At 42.6% G+C, this 26,992-nt stretch overlaps 1 protein-coding gene across 2 annotated transcripts in view; it reads right to left on the bottom strand.

Moving 5' to 3' along the window:
• Positions 1 to 3,321: 3,321 nt before the first annotated feature.
• Positions 3,322 to 26,992, bottom strand: part of LOC125466776 (sphingosine-1-phosphate phosphatase 2-like) — a 33,449-nt gene continuing 9,778 nt past the window's right edge. For both annotated transcript variants that reach the window (XM_048561772.2, XM_048561773.2), the window contains 3 exons: positions 21,145 to 21,324; positions 16,549 to 16,638; positions 3,322 to 13,164 (listed from right to left, as the gene is read on the bottom strand). In XM_048561772.2, coding sequence (XP_048417729.1) covers positions 12,622 to 13,164; positions 16,549 to 16,638; positions 21,145 to 21,324 — 813 coding nt within the window. In that variant the 3' untranslated portion in view covers positions 3,322 to 12,621. The remainder of the gene's footprint in view (positions 13,165 to 16,548; positions 16,639 to 21,144; positions 21,325 to 26,992) is intronic.

The following is a 26,992-nucleotide window of genomic DNA, read 5'->3' as shown; positions in this document are numbered from 1 at the left end:
ATTGTGAGGCATTTAAACTGATTGGCACACATTACTGTGATCCAATTCTGGGCTGTCTGGGTGGGACAGACAGTCAAACAGTCTAAACCAGAGCTACCAAAGAAGTGGGAAATGGTATGATTTAACTTATTTATAAAAACATGAGGAAGAGTTGTTTTTTTTCCAACTAGAATTCATTCACTTCATGTCTTTACAAGAAGAATTTGGGCCAATTAAAGTTAATTAAAGATTTTAAATTAATAAAGAAAACAACAAACTCAGTGTCCCCTGCAGGCTTTAAGAGTAAACATTCCATGAGGTGGGATGCTGGATCATGCAGACGTGCAAATTACCAGAATCAACTTTCTGACTTGTGTTGCATTTGGCTAATACCAGAAGGGTCACTGTTATATCTTCATACTTGGCTTTGGTAACCTGACTCAATGAGAGAAAATTCACTGTCTTCCCACCAGACCATTGTCCACTGATTGTCCAATGATTACTCCAGATTGGTCACCGAAGATCCCAAACCAAAGACCATTCCAGATCATTGTCCACTGATCACACTACTTCATTGTCCAAAATTCCCTCCAGATAACTAACTAATGCCTCTGTGGAAAGTCTATTTGTATGAGATTAAGTACTGACAGCATCCATGTTAAGTAGACTGTAAACACTGTCTTAGCTCTTACGAGAAGCATCAGCTACTGTGAAACCTCAGTCCCAGTGAGGAGTCATAGTTTCAGAGAGAATTGGTTAAGGAGGAAAAAGCAAGAACAATGCAGATTGAAACTTTGTTCTGAGTTTATACCATAATAGCCCACACAGATTCTCCACCCTTGGCTTTTGTATTCATGCTGGTCAAGGTGTAAAATAGACACTAAAATAATACAAAGAACTGTGGATGATGGAGATCTGAAACGAAAACAGAAATTGCTGGAGAAACTCAGCAAATCTAGCAGCCTCTGTGGGGATAAAGCAGAGTTAATATTTCAAGTCCAGTGACTCTTCATCAGAACTCATGGCATCTATGAAAAGTCGTATTTATGGTGAAGATGTGTTTGGCGGTGGGGAAGGGGAAGCAGTGAGTAAATAGGTGGAGATGGAGCCCAAAGAGAGAGAAAAAGATATGAAAGGGGTAGGCTGGCAATTAGTATACATACAAGCCCACCGGCTCCCACAGATACCTGGACAATTCAACCTAAAACCCTGCCTCCTGTAAGGACATCGTTCCATTCGGATGGTGCCACCTTCCACAGATGTCCTCAGAAATGTCCACCTTTTTCCTCAACTGAGAATTGTCTGCCACCATGGTTGACTGAGCCCTCAGTCATGTCTGACCTATCTCTCACATTTCTGCCCTCACCCTTTCTCTTCCCTCTCATAACAATAGGGACCCCTGGTCCTCATTTACCATCCCACCAGCTGCTGCATCCAAAGGATCATAAACTGCCATTTCCATCACCTCCTGCAGGATGCCACAGCAACTCAATTATTCCCCTTCCATCATTTTTCAGCATTCTGCAGGGAAAAATTCCCCGCTGGAACACGCTGGTCCACTTTTCCTTCATTCTCAGCACATCTCACACTCCCACTGCACCTTCCCCAGAAATTGCAGAAAATGCAATACCTGCATGTTTACCTCCTCCGTGCTCATCATTTGAGGCCTCAGATGTAACTTGCAGATAAAGCAGCAATATACCTGCACTTCAGTCAATCAAGTCTGCTGTATTCACCACTCTCAGTCTCCTCAACGGGCAGCTCAGTGATTAACACTGCTGCCTCACAGCACCAAGGACCTGAGTTTGATCCTAGCCTTGGATGACTGTATGTGTGGAATTTACACATTTTCTTGGTGTCTATATGGGTTTGCTCTGGTTTTGTCCCGCAATCCAAAGACATTCAGGTTTGGGTCCTGATGACGGGTTACGACCCAAAACATTGATTTTTCTGCTCTTCGGGTGCTGTCTGACCTGCTGTGCTTTTCCAGCTCCAAATCTATCGCCTCAGGTTCAGTCGATTGGCCACGCTAACCTGCCCCATAGTGTTCACACATGTGCAGGTTAGATGGGTTAAGGATGGTAAATGTGGGGTTACAGGGATAGAGTGGATGTTCTTCAGAGGGTTGGTGAAAATTTGATGGGCCAAATGGCCTCTATCTGCACTGTAGAGAGTTTATACTATGAGACATTGCGGAGACAAAACACAGGCTGGGTGATCACTTTGCAAAACACTTACATGAGATTGGTAAAAATGACCCGGATTTTCCAGTTGCCTGCCACTTCAACACAGTGTTCCTACAGCAAGATTTCTGTCACAGGCCTGCTGCTGTGCTTCAGCGAGCATCGACATAAGCTCAAGAAACCACAGCTCACTTTGCTTTGGGGGATCTTGCAGTCTCTAAGACTCAATATTGAGTTCAATAATTTTAGAGCCTGATTTGCTTTCCCGGTTTTGTACCATTATCACACCCCCACACCCTAGTCCTATTATGACATGGGTTGCTATTAGCACAGCCAACCCATTCTTACCCACTCTTGGTCATCATTATCACTGATTCAGCTGCTCTTCTGGCCTGGTTTGTTATCAATAATCCTCTTGTATCTGCCTACCTCTTTCATATCTCTCCGGGCGCAGTCTCCACCTATGTAAACCTCTCCCCCCACCACCATCTCAAGCATAAATACTACTTTTGCCTAGCTGTTATCAGTTCTGATGCAGTCACCAGAATCAAAACATTAACTCTGCTTTCTCCCCACAGATGCTGCGAGGCCTGTGGACTTCCTCCAGCAATTTCAGTTATTGTATGAAGTAGGCACATTCCCTAGAAAATACAAGTGTTCAGATAAACCGCACTTCCATTCCCCTTCACAGTGTTGTGGGACAAATTGTTTGCTCAGATCTCAAATAGAGAGAAAGAAAGGATGTAAAGATTGAGGGGAAAATGGAGATGAATGTTGAATAAGAAAACTTTGATGTGCCTAAACGGACCTCCACAGAAGACCAGCTGCCATACTCAACTCTAGTTTACTCATAACAAGCTGGACTCCTGATCTACATCTGCAAGCAAAAGGATGAAAGTTCAACATAAGATTTTAAAAATACAAGAACAAAAATGTTTTATGAATTAATAGATAATAATATTTGCCCTGAGGGTATGTGATCCAAATAGGACAGACATTAGAGCTGAAAATCAGACCATTGGAATGTTCCTATGAGGAAATTCATTTATAGTATTTCTTCTATCCACAGATTTCATTCAACAATTCACTTCATTACCATTTTTAACACCACTATATTTAATTAATAATTTAAGCCCTTCAAATATGAAATACAAACGTGTGAATTCACACAAAATTTTATTCTTAAAAACAATATTTGGCAAAATTCTTTTCACAACAAATTTACTTTTATGTTTTACATGGCTTGATTCAAGTTCAATTATCTTTCAGTATGAATCCTGTGCGTCATTCTCTATGTCCTCAGCCTCTCCGAAAAATCCTCAGAGTCAAAAGTTACATCTGTACCTATCTCAGAAAGGTTTGTTAATACCCAAATATTTATTCATCAAAGACAAAAAGCTGTAATATCATCCTTTACATTTTTAGTGTCACTGTCTGCGTTTTCAATTTTATTTGAATTTTTTTTCATGATAGGGCACATCAGAAGTTTTTCCTTCTGGAGTCTATATAAAGTGATTTCTGGGGGATCATATTCAGTTGTCATATTCTCTGGTGTTTGTCAAGATGTAATTTGATTTAGTTGTGGTTCCCATTAGAAAAGTGGGTCATATAAACACAAAGGCAGAAACTTCTTGAAACAGCCACAGCTTCTCAACAGAGAGATGGGGAAGGGGTATCCAGGACTGCTATACTAAACCATGTTACCAATCACCACAATCAGCAGTACTTTGGAAGCTAAACAAAGTAGCCTCCATTCATTCCCAGGATACTAGTACAGTACAAAACCAAGAACTTAACTTGATTTATTAGTTAAGACTCTTCATCCAAACACTGAAGGCTTGAACACGTGGCTAGACAATTAGTTCCAATGTAGTGTTGAGATGGTGCTTTGAAATGTTTTTATTATCATACAGGACCCCGTATTCTGAATGTTTCTCACTATGATCTGTTCTTGCTATCAACAATAACATGTGACTCGAAGCAACCTCATCTGCAGCTTTACAGGAGTGTAACTTTGCCTGGTGTCATTGTCTGACAGCATGGCCCTGGAAGAAAGCCTGGAAAGGATGAAGTAGTACCGTGTAAATGTTTTAAATGTACTTAATCACTTCTCAATCACCCATCATTTAACACTGGCTCCTTTCCAGCATCATCAACACTCAGCAGGATTTCCAGGTTCGCTTTACCAAGCTCCCCCCAGACTTTGCAGCTGATCAGACACATATACGTTCCTCATTATAACTTTCCTATTGGGAGCCCTCCTAAAGTAAGCGGGGTGATAGCCTAGTGGTATTATCGCTGGACAGTTAATCCAGAGGCCCAGACAATGTTCTGGGGACCTGGATTTGAATCCCGCCACAGCAGGTAGTGGAATTTGAATTCAATAAATATCTGGAATTAAGAGCCTATTGATGATTGTCAATTGTTGGGAAAGACCCATCTGGTTCACAAATGTCCTTTAGGGAAGGAAACTGCCATCCTTTCCTGATCTGGCCTACATGTGACTCCAGACCCACAGGAATGTGGTTGATTCTTAACTGATGAGTGGGCAATAAATGCTGCCTACCCAGTGATGCCCTCATCCCATAAAGGGAAAAAAAAGTGCTCTGGATTCTATCATTACCAGCAATATTACATTTATAAATGAAATCTTTCTTCATTAAGCACCTGATCCTTAACTATACTCAAGACTAATGGGAACAATTCATCTTTTTCCCAATCTTTTCAAACTGTGCTCCTGCCTCCATTTTTAATTTGCAAGTTTCAATAAATAGAAAATTTCCATAATTTCTGGTTGAAACACACATTTTAACACAAAAATTAGTTTATAGTTTGGATTCCAAAATAATTCTTGATCTGTTCTGATTGAACAGAGATATTGCCCTTTGTGGTACTCAGTGATGAGAGCAGGATAATCATAAATTTAACTAATGAAGTTAATTATTATTAATAAATCCAATAGAAAATCAGGAGAAACTTCTTTACCAAGAAGGTAGTTGGAATCTGGTACTCAGTGCCTTGAGGAGCAGTTGTCTTTAATACATAATACTGAATAGATGTATTGAAATCAGAGCTGGATAAACAGATGAGGGAGAACGGAATAGATGGGTAAGGTGATAGGTTAGACATAGGAGCGTAGGATGTGACACTGAGGAGCACAAACACTGGAATGGACCTATTGAGCCAAATGATTTATTTCAGTGTTAAGCAACTTGTAACACTTTGGATCACGAACTGGACTAGAAATCCAGTGCCCAAAACTTTGTGCATCCCTGCACCATCTTCACTGTGGCAAAGGTTTTTCTTTTCCTAATGTCTTCATATGCAGCTCACCCTAACATTTTGCTTGTTAACTTTTTGTGAAGGAACCTGGACGGTGTTATTATGTTAACATTGCTGAATGAATGAACTCATGTTGTATAACTCTTACACAACAAGCCCATGGATAGTAGCTATTCACCCTATTGAGTCCACCTCAGCTTTCTGTCATGAAAACCTTCAGTTCCATTCCCTCACTGTGTCCTAGAAGTTCAAAATGTATTTCCATCAAATGCTTATTTTGAAGTCAAGATCCTTTCTGCTTACATCATCAGCACAGGCAGTAAGTAGCAGATCATTATCAATCACTGCACAAAAATAGTTCTTTCACATCCTGAGAGGAGACAGTTTTAAAAAGGACATAAGGGGCAACTTTTTAACAGAGTGTGCTTTGTATGTGGAATGAACTGCCCGAGGAAGTGGTGGATGCACATACAATTACACCACTTAAAAACATTTGGACAAGGGCATGAATAGGAAAGGTTTGGAGAGATATGGGTCAAGTGCAGGCAAGTGGGACTAGTTTAGTTTGGAAACATGCTTGGCATGGACTGGTTGGACTGAAGGCTCTTTTTAATGCTGCATGATGGTGTGGCTATGACATCTCACTCCAACTTTTGACCAAAACCTTTCATTTAATGTTTAACAAATCCATTCCCCAATGTCCTTGGTTCTAAACAGAACAACCCCAACTTCTCAAAACAAACTTTGTAGCTAAGAAACTTGCTAGAATTATTCTGGTAAATCCTGTTTGCAACTGCTAAAGGACCCTCACATATTATCTAAAGTGTGGTAATCAGTACTCCATGTAAAAATCTAGTTCGAGAGTCATAGTTGTGGCCTAATCAGATTTATAAAAAGAAATTTGTTAAGTTTTACTTATACTAATATTTTATACTCATTGCTCGATTTATGAAAACCCATCTACCTTTCTAACCTATTTTCCAACATGTTCTGCCACTTTCAAAGATCTATGCACATGAACCTCCTAGGTCTCTCTCATTCTTTCAAACTGTGACATAAATATAAATATATTCCTCTCCCTATCTCTTCTGCCAAAATGCTTCATTTTACACTTGCCTGCATTAAATTCATACTACCACTAGTTTGAACATTCTGTTTGCCTGTCTATACCCTGTTGTAGTTGATTTGTTTCTTCTTCACTGTTAGCCAATCCTCCAAATTTGGTACCATCAACAAATCTTAAAAGTGTACTATTTATAAATTATTTTGATACTGGAATAAAGATGAAGAAAAGCTTTCACATTTTAGCTTAAGACAATCCATGGGTAGCATGCCAAGGGTTGTCCTCTTGCCTCAGAATCCAGAATTATGATCAGGCTCTAGTCCAAATTAACATTGGCACCGAGTTAGTGCTGTACTATTGGAGCTTTTAACTGTTGGATGAGACACTAAACTGAGACCCTGTCTCCTCTTTGACATTAATGCTGTAATTGTACATGCAACCATCAATTTCTCTAGCAATTCATTCCAAACACAAATCACTCTCTATGTAAGAAGAGCTGGATGAAAACAGCTGACCAAACAGCATCCTAAGATGCTGCCTGGCCTGCTGTGTTCATCTAGCTCCACACTTTGTTATCTCAGATTCTCCAGAATCTGTGGTTCCCATTATCTCTACATAAAAAGTTTGCCCCGATATCCTTTTGTCACTCGTCCAGTCAGAGAGGTCATTGTACTTTGACCATTTTTAACTGAATTAAGGAGTAACACAAAGCACGTGAGGCAGATGAAGAAACAGCCACAATATATCAAGTTGCCTTTTCTCATAAAGATTGCAACCTGTTGCCTATGAGAAGGAAGACCAATTATATCACGTTTCAAAAGCCAAAAAATTTTACTGATCTCAAAATACTTTGATTTCAGACACCTGTAATGTAGGAAATACAGCAGCCAACTTGAGTACAATAATCATCAACAAAAGGCAACAAGAATTATCATTAACTGATTAGTGATTTTCACTGTGGGGTAATTATTGACTAGGGGAAGAGAGAGAACTATCCTTCTCTGTTTCAAATAGATTCATTTATATTCAACTAAGAGGATAGTGTCTCAACTTAGTTGCTCATTTGAAGGCTGGCATCTCCAACAGTATATTACTCCATTAGTAGTGGAGTATCAAACTAGCTAACTAAATTTGTGTTAGCTTGGTACATTGAAGACAACACTCTACTTAACAGCTAAGAAGCTGCAATTTGCCAATTCTCTCACAAGGTCACAAAGGAAATGTGAGTCATCGAGTTTGTATTGCAGGTGCCTGATAACAATCACCAGCTTCAGTGAAAGCCCTCAGATACAAAAAGCAGAGAGATTAGAAGCGGGTATATCATGTTCACAGTGGATAAACTTCCTTTAGCTTCCCCTGGTGGCTCGGTCTTGTAGCGACCTCCAGGTTCAGTCCATGGCCAGAGCTAAATAAGCAGATCTCACCTGTGATGGTGGTCTGGGCAATCCCTCAAAATCCAGTAAGATTATTTCACAACACAACTTTTCTTTTTTCATCTTAAGAACGGCCAGGTATTTGGTGAGCATTTAGATTATCTTAGTAAACCAATTCTAGAAAGACTTATTTTGTCATCAGGCTGACGAGAGACAATTCAACTCTGATGATATAAATCCAGGAGATGGGCTATTTTATTAGAAAAATAGATTAGATACAGATTTAGATAGATATAGTTTGTAGGGCCAAAGAAATCAAATGGTTTGGGGAGAAAGTGGGAACAGGTTACAAAGTGGAATAATCAGTCATGATCATATTAAGTGATGGAACAGACCAAATGGGCTAGTCCTGCTTCTATTTCCAATGTCCGTTTCTGTGTTTCCTCCACCTATTTTTTCTTTAACAATCGTAGCTTGTTCAAACAAGTTACCTCCCCGGACATGGATTGCCCCCGTCTGCTGTCTCTGAATGGTTTCCTCCCGTGCGATAATAGCGGCCGTGTTACAATTGGTCTCTCCAGTGGAAAGGGAAAAATTAGGGAGGAGTTCCCAGCACCGTGCGATTCCAGGTTTATGGGAATGCAAATGGGTGTGGTATACAAGTGTTTCATTACAAATGGGATTGAGCTACTGCTTTTGGTGAGATAGCTACACAATTGTCTACCCTTAGTATGAGGAATGCTTCCTTTCGTTCGAATGGCCTAGCTCTGATTTTGCGATCATACTCACTTCTCGTGGACTCCCTCACCAGCAGAAGGGACAGGGAGCGCGAGGAGATAAAAGCATAATGGGATAGAGGAGGGATGATGTGGGAAAGGGTAGGAGCAGGCTATGTTCTAGCAAAACGTGGTCAGGGTTAGGGATCGGGGCAAGAATTTGATTCCCTAAAGTCAATGGTGTTCACCTGGGTGGTTCACTGGGATAGGCAGTGGTCTTTCACCTCTGGAAGCGTGGTTCAAACCAAGCATTGTGTTGGAAGTTGGCGGCTCTCTCTGCTGGCTATAAATCAAAAGGCACATTTTGGCCACCTCTGGCAAGGCCAGCATTTGTTTGCCCGTCCTTTACTGCGTATAAACGACATTACAATCCATCTAATGGGCAGTTAGGGAAGGCGTTTTGGCATTTTGACCTAGCGACAGTAAAGGAGTCGTGATATAGTTCCAAGTCAGGCTGGTACATAGCACGAAGGAGAAATTGCAGCTGGTGGTCCTTCTCGATGATAAGTGAATCAATTTAATTGAGTCAATTTAATTTGCACGAACTATGGGCCTTTATCACTCAGAGAAACAGCGAAATACCGTGGGGGAGAAAATGAGGATTCTACACTGGTGCGGTGGAGGGCGCTGTTCCGAGGTTGGCTTGAAAGTGACAACAGTCCATAGACTGCGTTGTGCCTGTGTTGTATCGGAATTGTTCTGGAATTGATTGACTGAATGTAGAGAACGGCAGCGTCTTATCTCCAATTCAAATATCCCTCACTCACCTGAAACAGCACACAGCTTGAAAAAGACAACAACAAATGTTATAAAGGTATCTTCCTAAGCTGTAAAGTAAAATCAAGAAATGGGGGTGCTGGAAATCGGAAAGAAAAACAGAAATTTCTGGAGAAATTCAAGACAAGAAACATTGTCTCCGCTTTACTCTTCACAGACCTACTGACTATCTCCATCAATTTCTGTTTTTGTTTCATCTTTCTAAACTGATCTGTATTTTAACTCCTGCCTAAACATGTCATTATAAATCTCTCTCCGCACCCTGTGTTTATGTGTCAATGTTAGATTCCCTGAGGGACCAAGGTGTGCTAATTAAAAGTATTTCACTGCTCTAGTTTTCAAAACATGCTGCCGTTTTAGCATTCGTTGTCATGCCAACACACGGCCGCACTATTTACACAAATATTCAATTCAATAATCTGCACCTCCACATGTATGCATCTGTTAAACTCACTGATTACAATAGACCCCTCATGCAGGGTTTATAACGATTGTTTCATTCATGTCGAAACTTACAGCTCATTAGTTTTTGGTCTAAAGGTGACCGATTCCTTGAACACGAGTCTCCAAATAAACATGGACAGTTTCCCTAAATCAGAGGGAAGCTTCACTCAGCCTCCTTACCCTTTTCTGCCTGACTCAACACTGATACAATTCAAACAGCCCTGGCAATGGTTCACTTCCAACCTCCAACCCCGTTCCCTATCCCAGCTATCATTTTGCCCATCAGTCTGGACATGAGTGTCATCATAAAGATGATATCATGGTCTTTCCTGGCCTTGCTCCATATCCAAACAACACTCAATAAAAAGTACAGAATCTGTGCAGCACAGGGACAAGACAATCCAGTTCAATATTCCGTACCTGTGTTAATGATCCACCCCAGCGTTCCTACCCTATGAGCATATCCTTCTATTCCTTTTTCTTTCACCATTTATTTAGCTTTCTCTTAAATACACTTATGCTATTCACTTCAAACAATCCACTTAGAATTGAGTACTAGATTCTCACCATTCTCAGGCTTATTACACCTGCAAGTGAAAATGTCTTTGTATCCATCCTCTTTTAATGAGCTCTGCTAGGTCATTCCTAATCTCTTTTCCAGAGGAAGGAGTTTATTCAGTTTTGATTGGAATTCTATCAGCAGTCATTGGACATATTCAGGAATAGGATACATGAATGTTTTCCCCTCTGCAATCCAGTGCACTAACGGCATTCACACTGAAGGGTTTGAACCCTTTCATCAACACTCCAGTTTAAGGCAAGTCAGATCAAGAAGACTACCAGGAATTTCATCATCAAAATGGCTGAGCGTTAATCTGCTTTAACCTGTGACATATCTACTGTGGGTTGATATGTTTGTTTCATAGTGCAGAGGAAATTTTACTCTGCGTCTAACCAGTTCTGCACCTTCCCCAAGATTGCCTGATGAGATAACGTAGACTGAGCTTAATTCGATCGAATGAATTCTAGATACAGCCTTGCTCTGGGCAATGCTTGGTAGGAAAGTGTAGACAGGAATACTCTGATCTGGAATTTTTATTTCAGAAACCTATCCATAAGGATTAAAGGGAGCCACCCAAACGGCTGTGATTGCAATCAGTAAGGGCTATTGTGGCCACAGTGTGGGCCAATCTGCACTGGTAGTCACTTGAATTTTCTTTCCTGTTTTCAGAAATGGCCCCTGGAACTGTGCAGTGAAGCCGGGAAGGAAACAGCTCAACTCACACTCTGCAAAACAAATTGCAAGTCTGCATTTAGACCCTTGGAATAATCAACACTGTGTACTTGGAGGAATCTTGCTTAAGTTTCAAGGCCCAGTATCCCAGCCATTCAGCCAAAAACTGTAAAACATCTCCTCTTCCCCTCCCATGATATTACCAGTACAGTCCCTACAAAAGAACATAGCCATACTGGCCTCAGTGCAGACAGATTTTTGTAAACTCTCCATTTAAAAGGGACACAAGAATTCCAACTTTTTTTTCTATGTTTAAAAAACATCAATGATCCAGTTGCGACCTAGACAGTGACAGCAAATCTCACACAAAAGCAACTGAGTTCCTACATTCGAACCTATTTTCTAATCAATCCATTCAGACAAATTATTGCCCAATTCCAAAGCAGGTGGGGCCTGAACCGAGATAATGGAAACTGCAGATGCTGGAGAATCCAAGATAACAAAGTGTGAAGCTGGATGAACACAGTAGGCCAATGAGCATCTCAGGAGCACAAAAGCTGACATTTCGGGCCTAGACCCTTCAGAAAGTCCTGGGTTAAAGGAAAAGGACGCTATCACGGCACTAGAAGAGCCCTATTTCCTACGTGTGATCTATTCCTCGTTGAAATACGTTAGTGACGTACGATTTAACCACGGGAAGACCTGGCTAAATCAAACCAAACGTCAGGTTAAATCTTAGTTCCAAAAAAAAGGAGTGAATGAGAAGGAGCTCGAATTCACAATATGAACTTGCTTATTTGAATGAACGTTCGTTGTGTGAAGGAACTGCTGGGGTAAAAATCGAGAAACCTGTAGCGTTGAGGGGGGAGGGTAATTGAGAAACACAATGTGATTCTATTCGTTGGTCTCAGCCCAGGATACAGGGAAGAAGGATCGGTACGATAACAGAGGAAAGTATCCATGAGAACCGGTTGATTGAGGTCTTCTTCGGTGAGCAATGACCCTACCGTCCCTCAGGTTTCTCACTAAACCCGAGCTAAGGCAAGGCCTCCAGACCCTGACGTCAGGGGTAGGGATTGCCCCGAACCTGCCGTGACCACTCGCCCAAACTGTCGGGAGCAAATTCCTGGAAGTGGCCTCAGTCGGTGATTTGCTCAAACTTAAGAGGCAGGGCCTTCCGAGGTAGGCTCGAGAATGAGGAGGCGCCTCGAAACGGAGGGTTACTAAATATTTTGGGGGGGGGGGTGAAAGGGGAGGCGGCACGCCGCTGGGATGCCCTTCGTTTGGATGGCGCCTCTGTCTCCGGCGGCCTGCTCCACCCCCTGACCGGGGGGAGCTGCATCGGAGTAAATCGGTTTCGGAGGCCGGCCCTGGTCAGTTTATTCCTGGAGCTGGGCGGACCCAGCTCCAATTTAACCCACCACCGCCCCCAATCCCTCAGTGAAGGAGCGAGAACAATCAGTCCATCCAATACTACACTCTCCTCACTGCCTCCAACACGCATCAACGTTCAAAGCGCTAAGTAGCGGTGTACTGCGGGGCACACAGTGAGTCCCACCACCCCCAAGCAGCTGTAGGTGATGTACTTGTAGGGGACCTCGACCCTCAGCAGTTTCCGAGACTCCCGGTCCGTGGGGGAGACTCCGGCCAATCTGCAGACCAGAGTCAGGGCGACTGACTTGATCAGGTGCCGAGCGATGAACACGATGACGATGCCGATGGCGAATCGGGCGCCCATCCTGCAGATCAATGGCGCAGACAGCGCGGGAATGCCGTAGGGTGGGGCGGCCGAAGTTTCTGGAAGGAGGCTCCACTGGTGATTGATCCAGGTGGCCAAGGCCGCGCCGCCGCCCGCGCTCACAATGTTGGTGGTGTCTCCCCGGGCTGTGCTCCAGTGATCCAGCTCAGGGTAATAGATAGACACCAGGAAGGACAGCGACAGCGCCAGTATCGGGGCGAATCTGTGCCTCATCTGGAAGTTTTCCAGAGCATCCCAGAAAGGGTAGGAAAAGGCCACCAGCACCGCAGTGATTGCAATTCCACACAGCACATCCTGAGGAGGAGAAACAGCTATCAGTTACAGCCGGCCATAAAAAATAAGGACAGGAGTGGACCGTTCGGCCCCTCCAACCTGTTCTGCCATTGAATAGAATCATAGCTGATTCTCCGCTCCCCACGTCCACTCTGATACTCTTTCCCCAGACCCTTGATTTCTTTACTGATTAAGAGTCGATCTCAGCCTTAAATATACACGAGGACTCTGCCTCCACAGCTCTCTGTGGCAGGGAGTTCCAAAGACACTAAACCCTCGGTGAAGAGATTTCTCCGCATCTTGGTCTTAAATTGGCACTCCTAAATTCTGTAACTCTGCCCTCTGGCTGGAGCAGCATCCTCTCAGCATTTACTGTGACAAGCCCCTTAACAATCTTACATTTTTAATGAACAACAGTCCCAACCTGTTTAACCTTTGCTGATGAAGCAATCCTCCCACACAGGATCATCCCAGTGAATCTTTTCTGAACTGCCTTCAGTGAAATTATATCTTAAATAAGGAAACCAAAACTGCTCACAGTAATCCAGATGAGGTCTCACCAGCACTTTGTACAGTTGCAGGAAAACTTCCCTACTCTTATACTTCAACCCCTATGAAATAAGGGCCAACATTCTATTCGCTTTACTGATCACCTGCTGTGCTGTGTGCTAGCTTTCCGTATTTCATGTTCAGAAAAACCCCAAACCCCTTTGTGTTGCAGTTGCCTGCAATTTTTCTTCATTTAAATAATACTTTTTTTGTCTCCCTTCCGAAATGAACAACTTCACAGTTTTCTCATATTGTACTCCATTTGTTGACTGTTACCTTTAAAATAAACTAAAACCTTCCACTATAATTCAAACTATAATCTTTAAAATCCATATCAATTCTTCACTACATTTCCACACCTGAGTACTTTTGGAAACTGGACAGAAAACGTCATCTCCTGAGGAATAGCTGGTTTTAAAAAAAAAAGGATTCAGGCTTCAACTGGATGTTAGAAAAGTTGAATCAAATCCTGGAGATCCTGAATGTAGATCCCTGTCGGAACTTCTGTCCTGAAGTCATTTGGGTCCTGATGCAATACAGGTATCAGTACACTTCGCAGCACTTTACCCTGGGGGCTGCTGTACATGTGGAATTCCCCACCCTCCTCATGAAATCCACCTCCTTCCTTGACTGTGAATCTGACCATGGAAGGAATTGCATTCATAGCTGATCATTGCATTAGCCCACATTCAACACACACCCAACAGAGCAGGTGAAGCAGCTCCCCTGGCATTCTGAAATAAAAATAAAGTCCTTGGGAAAAACTCAGCAGGTCTGAAGAGAGAAGCAGAGTCAACATTTAGAGTCCTGTATGACTGTTCTTCAGAACCTGCAGATTTCTGTCTTTCCAGTTCGCACTGAAGTGCATATCAAATCCTACCTTAGCTGAGACCAGCTGACCCAGGACAAATCAGGCAATTAAAACAATCATCCTCCCGATCTGTGAAATGCAATTGTCAAGGCAGTGTTCATAACTACTGACTCTTTGTGTTTCCAGCGAAATCTCTACTATTTCGAATCATTTGTTAACAATCCACCCTCTGTATAGATGTCCATTTTTCAATTTTGTAGCTTGTCCTACAGCTAAAACGTATGTGTTTTTGGACTGGGATAACAGCAGAAGCATTAATGAATAGATGACTTTAATAACACTGTTGCTTTAAGCTGTCAAACATGCCACAGTAATAAATACTCATGGGTAGGCACTGTGTTGGTATTGACTGGAGTAAGTCAACAAACCCGAGGGTAACTGAATCGATGGAGAGTATAAACAATTTTAGGCTCTCAGTGACTCCAGGGTGGTGCTGAGGTTCCCTGGCAACAGCCCATAAACCACAGTCATTTTGTCAGACTTAAGACTGATGTCAAAAATTGTGCAACCTGCTTGTTGTCAATTAAGTATATTGCCACTTGTTGCTTTTTTTTAATCATTAGTTCATGAGGTGATGGCAAGCCAGTCAACAGCCCATCATTTGCTACCCTGAGGGCAAGAAGACTCAACCATGAAGCATATGGGATTGAAGTCATGTGTAGGCCAGACTGGTTAATGATGACGGGTACTCGTCCTTGACAGTGCACAAATTGTGAGGTTTATTAAACTCAGTTTTTGCAATTTGCTATGGTGTAATTTGAACTAATGGGTTCCCAGTACCAATACCGTAACTATTAGGTCATTGTGAGGAGAAGACAGATAGATGGGATTCAGGGATGTCATTGAAAAGGTATGATTGCTATAATAATCAAACAAAACTTGTTGAGCCTCCTACCTTTTCCAAAAAATTTCTTTGTGATCAGAAGGCTAATTGGGATTTTCCTTAACACATATAAAGATGTACTTTAGTGAAACTGTGTTGTGGTTGAGTTAGGAGATATATGCTTGTAATAATCTCTGTAAATAAATGTAAGGTAGAGTCCAGAGTGACTCCTGGGCAATCCTTCAGCAGTTGGTTTTCTGGAACAGAACAGAGACCAGTCTGATAGGTACTGCAATGTTATCCTCTGTTATTTCTTCAAAATGTTGATGTGCAATTTATATATTTTTCCTGTTCTTTTAGATTTCTGCACATGTTCCTTTTTATTAATGTGTAGAAAAAGTCAGCTCACATGGTTTCATAGCCTAGGCCTTTGAAGCGTTAATCATAGAATCCCAACAGAGCAGAAACAGGCCATTTGGCCATCAAATCTGCACCGATCCTCTGAAGAGCATCTCAACCATTACCCCACATTTGCTATAGCTAACCCACTCAACCACACGTCCCTGGACACTGCAGGGAAATTTAGCATAGCCAATCCACCCAACCTGCAAGTCTTTGGACAGTGGAGGAAACTGGAGCACCTGGAGGAAATCCTTGCAGACAAGGCAAGAATGTGCAAACTCCACACAGACATGCACCAAGACTGGAGTAGAAGCTGCATCCCTGGCACTGTGAGGCAGCAGTGCTAACCACAGTGCCACCATGCTGCCCAAAGTTCACTAGTGGAGTTGGTTCGGTAGCATCAATGTTATGGGATAACAAGGTGTAGAGCTGGATGAACACAGCAGGCCGAGCAGCATCAGAGGAGCAGGAAGGCTGACATTTTGGACCTTGACCCTTCTTCAGGTTAAAAAAAATAGCATGGGTTCAATTCCAGTATCAACCAAACTTAACCTGAAAGCCCTGCCTTTCAGCCTGGCCCCTTGCCTGACAGGTGCTAATCCCCAGGTTAAACTCAACACCAGTTTTTCTCTCTCTCTAATGAGAGACCAGCCTATGGTTCTCTGGGATTACGATGACTTTAATTTAACAAAAAAGATTTTTCACTCATTACCACCAACCCCAAACTCTGTCATGCAGAGCTCTGCCCATCTTGACTTACCAAAACCGTGTGCATTCCTGTGTAAATACGGCTAAGGGAGACCAAGGTACAAATAGCCAAAGCTAGCAGAAGTCCCAGCTCAAAAGGATACTGAAATAAAAACAGGCAGATGATTTACTTAGTGATGGTTTAAATTTTAAAAAAGCTCCCTTTGTACAGTCCCATCAAACACTCCCAGGATAAGTAAGGAACAGGTTATGGGCAGAGTAAAGCTCCATTCTAAAAGTCTCTAAACATTCCCAGGACAGGAACGGCATAGTTTTAATACAATGTACCTCTCAAATTCCACTCTTCCTCAAAGGTCAGTGTTATTAAAGATAGCAGTGATTTCAGAAAACACTGAGCATACTTAACTGTAATGAGATGACTGTTTATATCAAGTATGAATGTAAGCTTCACTGTTTTAAAAAATGAAGCCATACCTAACTATAAAATCAAAATTGATCTTCAAAAACTTAGCACTATATGTTCTAACTCAGACAATTCTGTGTGACTCCAGCAGTCCCAGTCAATGTCACAGCCTAATGCCATTCTTTGCATCTTTTTGTGTGAAATGATCATCTCACTACAGTCACAGCTCTCTGATCTGTAGTGCCCCAAGGCTATCAAATACTTTTTGTAACCCAAGCACATCATTCTTCATGAGGAGCTGTACCTGTGACATTTGAATGAGAGGAGCAGAACACATTGAAACTGACTGCTGCAACATGAGACCTAAAACAATTCCAGTAAAATCTGCAGCAATAGCACAAGACAGGTGAAAGCTGGTCGTGGACTTTGACAAATTGTAATCCCAACAAACGGTTGCACAATGACAATTCAAAATAAAATCCAAACTGTGGTGATATTTCATGGTTTAAGCTGTTGATTTAGCGCTTGGGGTTTTCATTGAATCCAAGATTTACAAAAGAACCAAATCTTTCTGCATGCATTGAGCAGAGTAAACGTGCCTCAGCCTGGTCACAATTTAATGTAAGCACTCGAGGATCATGACATGGACACAATCTCAGTTAGTGGGAGGGTTATAACTGCGAATTCTGTTCCTGAGACTCGGAGCACAAAATTCAGTCTGACACTCATGCTGCAGTCAGGATCAAAAACAAGTTGCTGGAAAAGCTCAGCAGGTCTGGCGGCATCTGTGTAGAAAACAATCAGTTAACATTTTGGGTCCAGTGACCCTTCCTCAGAACTGACTGACTCCTGCTGCAGTACTGACGTCGTGCATAATTATTGAAGATGCTCCTTTCAGATTAAAAGCTCAACTAAATTCTTATCTGTGTTCTCAGAAAGATGCAGGAATCCTCAGGATGCAAGAGTAGGGGCGATCGCTCTAATTTCCTGTCCATTATTTCTTTTTAAGCCTCCCTCAGCCAACATTATTATTACAGGTTACCTGGTCATTATTGCATTGCGGCTTGTGAAACGCAAATTGGTTGCTACAGTTCTGACACAAGTACCATCAGGGGAGCTGGTGGTATGGTAGTCGTATCACTAGACTAGTAATCAAACAACTCAAGCTAATATTCTGGACACACAGGTTTGAATCCTACATTTACAGAAGGTGGAATTCACTTCAATTAATAAATCTGAAATTAAAAGTTTGTCTAATGATCATCATGAAATCAGTGTTGGTTGTTGTTTTAAAAAAAATCACCTGATTCACTGCTGTTGTTTAGGGAAGAGAAATCTGCCATCCCTATCCAATCTGGCCTACCAGATCCAGAGCTATGTGGTTAAATGTTAACCACTCTTGGGGCAATAAATGCTGGCCTAGCCTGCCACACACATATCCCATGAATGAATGAATGAAGGTTCATTGCCCAGTTTGGGGTTGAGATGGAAATTTCAACTCCTAGAAGGAGGCTGTAGCGCTGTCTCCTGCTGAGAAGTGTGAAATGTGGGTTAGATAATTGAGATGGAATTGACACAGTGGGCTGAATGGCCTCTTTCTGGACCTTAATCTTGTTGTGGTTCTATTACACCAATATAGATGACAGGAAGCAGTGGAGTATTGTCCAGTAAAATTCCTATTTCTGAGACATATCTGTGAACAGAAAGAGCTGGTTTTATTTATTGGCCACTTGTTTGATTAACTTTTTCTTTGCCTTTTTATGTCTAAACTACATTCAGAACTGGAGCAGGCTGACAGAGCAGAACCCCTAAGCTCCTGAGCTTAGTGATCATGGATGTTGAAATTCCTTTTCTGATACTCAGTAGTAACTGATTAACCAGGGAGAGAGTCACTTTCACAGTAATTAGATTTTTATCGAGCTTGGAGATGACCTTGCTAATTTTTTAAAAGCTTCTTGACAGTTCTGATTGGAGAACACCTGGTTCTAGTTACCATCCTTTTAAAATTTGTTCTTCCTCTGTTCAGTATCTCCATTCTGTTGCATCAAACAGGGTAAGAAAGCAATATGAGCGCTAAAGCCGCTTTCAAAATATTGCCCCCCCCCGATCTTTTTGTTTACATTGTGTTCATGTAAGACAAAATATCTGGGTCTGTGTGTATGGGAGCTATAGTTTTGCATGTGCAGCTGAATGTCTGGGTCTGTTTATATAGAGAGATAAGTCATGTGGATTGGTGTCCATATGTGCGCATACATTGATGCAAGTTTATGAGGGTGTGTATGTCACTCTCATGCATTCATTCTGTGGCCCTGATTCACTTTAGTTTCTTCAATAACTCTCCCTCTCATTAAATCTTTCCCTTGTTTTCTTTGTCTGTCTTTCAACCACACTCACTTTCTATCACTTTTTTCTTCTCCACTTTCTCTTGCACAGTGTCAGTTGTGGCTCAGAAGGTTGCAGTTTCAAGATTAATTCCAGAGAAGTGAACACAGAAATTCAGGCACTCTAATGCTGCACTGTCTGATGCAATTTTTAATTGAGACCAGTCTACTGTACAAAGTGAATGTAAAAGATCCCATTCAAAGAAGAGCAGGGAAGTCCTATTTAATATTTATCTCTCAATCAATATCACAAAAACAGGTTATCTGGGGTTACTATTATATTACTGATAATGGATGTTTGTACAAGATGGTTGCTGTATTTTCTACATTACATTCACATGATTATATTGTATCCTCTCTAGTACAGAAATAAGCTCTTCAGATACAACAGTTATCTGGTAGTATTTTGAGCAGACCCCAGACAGTACCTTGGGAACAGAAACAGGAAAAATACAGTGTTTGGTTTTGTTACTGCTTTATGGTATCTTATCGTTGTTTCATGTTTGAGGTAAATATTTATTTCTGCACTTTTACTGGTTCACTCACCTGCGATCAGGTATTTTAACATTATTCACCGATCCAGAAAATTTGAAAATCCATAAAATAACTTGGTCCCAAAGATTCCAGGCAGGCGGGAGAGGTCACAAAATATTTAATTTGCGGTGAAGCACTTCGGAAATGAAAGGTGCAATATGAATGCAAGTCTTTCTTTTCCTTGGTTTCTCTACTCATTTCCTCTATCAGTCTTCTCCTTAATCTCCTTTTCATTCCTTTCTCTGTTCATTCTCCGGTGTCTTGCTCAAGTTCCCATTTTGAGCCGAAGCTTGGAGAGACATTCAGGATCAAGAAACCTATAAACTTCCGTATACCCATTCTATTGAATATGATTTCAGGATGTAATGTTCCATGCCCAAACTGCACTGACATGCAGCTCGTGGTGTGGGTGATTGCAAAGAACCTGAGGCAGCCATTTCAAAAGGTGTTTGACCCCTGAGGGGCATGTGTTCTCTTCTGGAACCCTGCAATACAGTGGACAGCACCAAGCTGGGCCCTACTCCTACTGTGGTTTCTACTGCTTCCTTACCAGCCTCCAGGAGGAGCAAGAGTGTGGCATTCTGTAAACCTAAGTGCACCTGAAGGCCAATGCCCTTTCATAATTGGCCCAACTCTTTACCCCACTGGACACACCTGTCAGCCACTGCCAGCAAGGTACGTAAGCATACTTTTAGTGATATGCCTCTGGAGAGATGACATTTGACAACAGGTTGCTCCTATTGCTACACTGAGGCAAGAGGCCCAGCTCGTGAGATGTCTTGCACTTCCCCTGTCCAGGCTGACTGTGGAAACACATGAGTAATTAGAACTTAATGAATTTCTTCTAAGACCCTCACCCTCCAACCACAATGCCCCATACTCTAACTTTTCCCACTTTGAACCAGATTCACTGTTGCCAATTCTAGTGCACAAACCACTGTCTTAGCTGAAGTCTGCTTGCTCCATCAAGCCAGGATAAAACGTGGGACTTTCTTGGCCTCAGTGCCATAATGGGAAGCATGTTCATGCATGGCAACATTTGGGAAACAAGTAGAGTTAACATTGTTTTGGGTGTTATTATAGAAACAGGTGGTAGCCAGTGGAGGAGAAAAAAGAAAAATCAAATGGGTTGTCCAAGGGTTCACCAATCTACTCTGGCCCAGTTGATGTCATGTCCACCTACCCCACTCCAGTAGATTACCTGATGTGTCATAGCCAGAGACTAAAATAAGGAAAATACTTGAACCTACGACAAGAAAGCTGGAGCTGTAGTTCCACAAGAGCCATCTAAACATTTGAAAGACCAAAGCGCAATTGAATGCCACCTCACCTTGTACCTATCCATTGTAGCCAGAAGGAAGGTGAAGGGGATTGCAGTGGCAGCCATGGCATGAGTGGAGGGCATCCCATACTCTGCATCCACCCGTACTTCAAGCTTGACCACTGGAGGCGATGGAGGCCTCGGCCATTTTAAGACATCTTTGGAAGCCTGGCCAATGTACATGACAACCTGGAGGAGTGGAGAACACAAGGAGGGAGAGATCAATTAATTGGAAACTCCACCTGTCCTTCTCACCTTTACAGCAGTGTTATTCAATGCTGACCTGCCACATTCTCCAGATGTCAGGGTACAGTAGAGCAAATCAGTGTTAGAGCAGTGGAACATATTGAAGAAAGAAATAAGGAGAGTACAGAGCCAGCATATTCCAATAAAAAACAAAGGGTGAAATCCTGTGAATCCAGGATATCAGCAGTATACATGATTGGATGGAGAGAAAAAGGGAGGTTAATGACAGATACAAGGGCTCAAAACAGTAGATGTCCTAGAGGAGTACAAAATGTGCAGGGGGCAACTTAAAAAGAAGTTAGGAGAGTGCAAAAAGGGCCATGAAGAATAATAGCAGGTAAAATAAAGTAAAATCTGAAGTTATTTGACAAGTACATTAAAGCTAAAATGATAACTGGGAAAAAAGTAGGAACCATTAAGGATTACAGTGATAATTTGTGTGTGGAGCCAAAAGACATTGGTAAGGTTCTAAATAAATACTTTGTGTTGGTGTTCAATGGGGAGAGTGATGATGTGGGTCTTGAAATCAAGAAGGACTCAGAATATACTAAAATAGATTAGCATAGACAGGAGATTCTGAGAGGTCTGACATACTTAAAAGTAAAGAATTATCCACAGCCAGATAAAATGTATCCCATGTTGTTGAGTGAGGCAATTGGAAATGGTGGAGGGGGGGGTTCATTTTCAATGCCTCTCTGGCCACAGGAGAGGTGTCAAAGGACTGAAGGACAGACAATGAGACACCGTTATTCAAGAAGGGAGCAAATAATAAACAAGGAAACGACAGGGCAGCCAGTCTAACATCTGTGATGGAGAAACTATTGGAAGCAATTCTGAGGGACAGAATTAATCTGCACTACGAGAAGCAGAGATTAATCAAAAATATTTAGCATGGTTTTGTTAAGGGGAGGTCATGTGTGACCAACTTGATTAAATGTTTCAAAGTAACCAGATATGTCGATGAAAGCAATGCATTTGACATTGTTTACTTGGACTTCAGCAAAGTTTTTTTGATAAGGTTGCGTAGGAGATTGATAGTGAAGGTAAGAGCACATGGAATCCAAGGAAATTTGGTTACTTGGATCCACAATTAGCTGAGTGGCAGAGGTTGATGGCTGAGGGGTGTTTTTGTGACTGGAGGCTTGTGTTTAGTGGGATTCCACAGGAATCATTGTTTATGATGTAAATAAACAGTTCAAACTTGAGTACATTTCTGTTGATCAGTAAGGTTGGGTGGTAAATAGTGAGGTGGATAATAATATATTAGAGGAGACTGTAAATGCATTGGTCAAATGAACTAATCAGTAGCAAATGGAAATAAATCCAGATAAAGTTTGAGGTGACGTGTTTGGGTAGAACAAATAAGCAAAGGTTGAATGTCGGACCCCAGGAAACACGAAGATCAAACAGACTTTAGTACGAACTCGTCCTCACCCTCAACAACTTCTCTTTTGACTCCTCCCACTTCCTACAGACTAAGGGGGTGGCCATGGGCACCCGCATGGGCCCCAGCTATGCCTGCCTCTTTGTAGGTTACGTGGAACAGTCCCTCTTCCGCACCTACACCGGCCCCAAACCCCACCTCTTCCTCCGGTACATTGATGACTGTATTGGCGCCGCCTCTTGCTCCCCAGAGGAGCTCGAACAGTTCATCCACTTCACCAACACCTTCCACCCCAACCTTCAGTTCACCTGGGCCATCTCCAGCAAATCCCTCACCTTCCTGGACCTCTCAGTCTCCATCTCAGGCAACCAGCTTGTAACTGATGTCCATTTCAAGCCCACCGACTCCCACAGCTACCTAGAATACACCTCCTACCACCCACCCTCCTGCAAAAATTCCATCCCCTATTCCCAATTCCTCCACCTCATCTGCTCCCACGACAAGACATTCCACTCCCGCACATCCCAGATGTCCAAATTCTTCAAGGACCGCAACTTTCCCCCCACAGTGATCGAGAACACCCTCGACCGCGTCTCCCGTATTTCCCGCAACATGTCTCTCACACCCCGCCCCCGCCACAACCGCTCAAAGAGGATCCCCCTCATTCTCACACACCACCCCACCAACCTCCGGATACAACGCATCATCCTCCGACACTTCCGCCAGCTACAATCCGACCCCACCACCCGAGACATTTTTCCATCCCCACCCCTGTCTACTTTCCGGAGAGACCACTCTCTCCGTGATTCCCTTGTTCGCTCCACACTGCCCTCCAACCCCACCACACCCAGCACCTTCCCCTGCAACCGCAGGAAATGCTACACTTGCCCCCACACCTCCCCCCTATCCCAGGCCCCAAGATGACATTCCACAGTAAGCAGAGGTTCACCTGCACATCTGCCAATGTGGTATACTGCATCCGCTGTACCCGGTGTGGCTTTTTCTACATTGGGGAAACCAAGCAGAGGCTTGGAGACCGCTTTGCAGAACACCTCTGCTCAGTTCGCAACAAACTACTGCACCTCCCAGTCGCAAACCATTTCCACTCCCCCTCCCATTCTTTAGATGACATGTCCATCATGGGCCTCCTGCAGTGCCACAATGATGCCACCCGAAGGTTGCAGGAACAGCAACTCATATTCCGCCTGGGAACCCTGCAGCCTAATGGTATCAATGTGGACTTCACCAGTTTCAAAATCTCCCCTTCCCCAACTGCATCCCTAAACCAGCCCAGTTCGTCCCCTCCCCCCACTGCACCACACAACCAGCCCAGCTCCTCCACTCCACCCACTGCATCCCAAAACCAGTCCAACCTGTCTCTGCCTCCCTAACCTGTTCTTCCTCTCACCCATCCCTTCCTCCCACCCCAAGCCGCATCCCCATCTACCTACTAACCTCATCCCACCTCCTTGACCTGTCCGTCTTCCCTGGACTGACCTATCCCCTCCCTACCTCCCCACCTATACTCTCTCCACCTATCTTCTTTTCTCTCCATCTTTGGTCCGCCTCCCTCTCTCTCCCTATTTATTCCAGAACCCTCACCCCATCCCCCTCTCTGATGAAGGGTCTAGGCCCGAAACGTCAGCTTTTGTGCTCCTGAGATGCTGCTTGGCCTGCTGTGTTCATCCAGCCTCACGTTTTGTTGTCTTGGATTCTCCAGCATCTGCAGTTCCCATTATCTCTGAGACTTTAGTGCACATGTCTTTGGTTCCTTATGGTAGCAGGACAGGAACATAAAGTGATTAAGCAAGTATATGGGATACTGGCCTTTATGAGCTGAAACATAGAGTTTAAAAGCAGACAGGTTATGCTAGAACTGAATAAAATGTTGGTTAGGCCACAGCAAGCGTACTGTGTGCAATTCTGGTATCCATATATGTGATATACGTGCTTGCACTGGAGAGGGTGCAGATGAGATTTACCAGCAAGTTACCTGGGCTGGAAAGTTTATGAAGAGAAATAGGATAGTTTGGAGTTATTTTCCTTGGAGCAGAGGAGAATGAGGGGGATAAATGACAGATTTATAAAATAATGAAGGGCATAGATATGGAGGAACCTTTTCCTTTGTTGGATAGATCAATGACCAAGGGCATGGATTTAAGGTAAGTGGCAGGAGGTTTAGAGGGGATTTGAGGGAAAAGAAATTCACTCAGAGGATTGATGGGAACCTGGAACTCACTGCCTGCGAGGGTGGTAAAGGCAGAAACCCACGTGACATTTAAGAAGTAAGCAGATGTACTCAGACACCAAGGTATTCTAGGCTATGGACCAAGTGCTGGAAAATGAGATTCGAGAAATTAGTTAGTTCCTTTTGACTGGCATAGACTCAATGGGCCAAAAGGCCTTTTTCTGTGCTGTAGGCCTCTTGGCTCTATGACTATGAAGCCTGTGAGCTTTTAATTACCTATTCTGACTTATCCTCAATTTTAGTTTCTGCTCTTAACCAGATATTTACCCAAGAAATGCTTGACTCAGCATTAACCCAGGGCTAATAAACCTTGATGAAAATCATTGTCCATCCTTTAGTCTCACTCTGGGTTTGGTTAATTTTAAATATGTTTGCTCCAGTGTTTAAAGTCCAATTTAACCTGTAATGTCAGCAATCTGTGTTTCTGCTTCTTCTTTCTCTTCTGCCGAGTATCACGCCACTCAACCTATTTCTTTGACCGCATATACATCCAGAATTAGGTGCATTATTTGTATTACAACAATGGGTGTTTTTTGGTTGCAAAATATTGGAAATTGGATGGTAGGCTATTTGAATGACTGTCAATCAATTAATTGGGTAATGAAGAATACATTCACATTACAATTGATAATGGGAAGGTGGAATGTTGTGAGGAGAGAGGAAGAGGCAGCTGGAGAAATAGAAACAGGTAAACACCATTTAGCCCCTTGGGCCTGCCCTGCCATTCACTATAATTATGACTGATCTTCTACATCAAATCTGCTTGCCTGATAGTTCCCATCTCCCTTGATATCCTGAGGTGCCAAAGTCTCTTTATCTTAGCCTTAAATGTAGTCAGTGATGAAACATTCATAGCTCTGTGATATAAAGAATTCCATAGACTCACAATGCACTAAGTGATGAAAGTTCTCCTCATCACAGTCCTGAATAATTATCCCTTCATGCTGAGATAATGGGCTGGATTTCTGGTGCTCACAAGGGTGGCTTGAACTGAGACATTGTCCCAGCTTAAGAGACCTGCTTCAGTTTAAATTGCAATTCAAATTCAAGGGAGGTAGGGATAGGATTAAGTTGAGCCTGTTGAACTCAGAACAGATCATAGGCAGCCTGGAAAGGGTGAATGAATACTGAAGTGGGATGGTTAAAAGTCCACCTCAGTTCTCTGGGACTTCGTACCTGTTGGTTTAAAAATCTCTAGCCTTTTCCCCAGATCCTCTAACCCACCCGCAGAGGCCCTCATGCCAATTCACGTCCCATTCACCTTGAGTTCCCTTGTATATTCATGGACCCTGCCTTGCCATCTTAAAGATAGCAAATCCTTTAATAGTCACTTTGAACTGTCAATCAAACTGTGAATTCAGAACATCCGGATCTAGAGTTTCTTAAAATGTTGGTCACAACACCAATTTGGGTCACAAGCTGAAAATCTGGGATTTGAAGCCCTGAGACAGCCATGGTGACAATGGAGATCTGCCTGGCTGCTCGACTCTCCTGCTGCCTCCTTCTCTCATTTGTCTTCTTCCCCTTATTCCATTCTTACAATTCTCATTGGAATGTCAAGACAATTTTTAAGTGTAAACAGGGGTTACAGTGGTTTGGGGAGCCCTAGAAAGATAATTATATAACAACATAATCCATGGGAAATGTCAATAAAGAATTCTACTGAAACAACACAAATGGATGGTATTTTTTTTCTTCACTTGTACCTCATCACCTGTTAATCAGTGTAGTCTAGTAAGTGGCATTTTTTAGACTCTCACAGGCAACTACAGCCTTGTTTTCATGTTTAAATAGCAGGGGATTTAAAACTTCAGATCTTAACATTTAAAGAGTCCTTAAGGAGGGTTCACTTCTGCTCCATAATTCATGGCTCACAAACTGTGGATTAAAGCTGTTGGAATAGTCGAAATGAAGTTTATTTGAATTTAGCACTATGCTCAAATTGGCACTGCCGAATTCCCATTCCCTATAAATCACGC

The sequence above is a fragment of the Stegostoma tigrinum genome, chromosome 28 (assembly GCF_030684315.1).
Source record: "Stegostoma tigrinum isolate sSteTig4 chromosome 28, sSteTig4.hap1, whole genome shotgun sequence".
In the NCBI taxonomy this organism is placed as follows: domain Eukaryota; kingdom Metazoa; phylum Chordata; class Chondrichthyes; order Orectolobiformes; family Stegostomatidae; genus Stegostoma; species Stegostoma tigrinum.
This window is presented reverse-complemented; position numbering and strand designations above follow the sequence as displayed.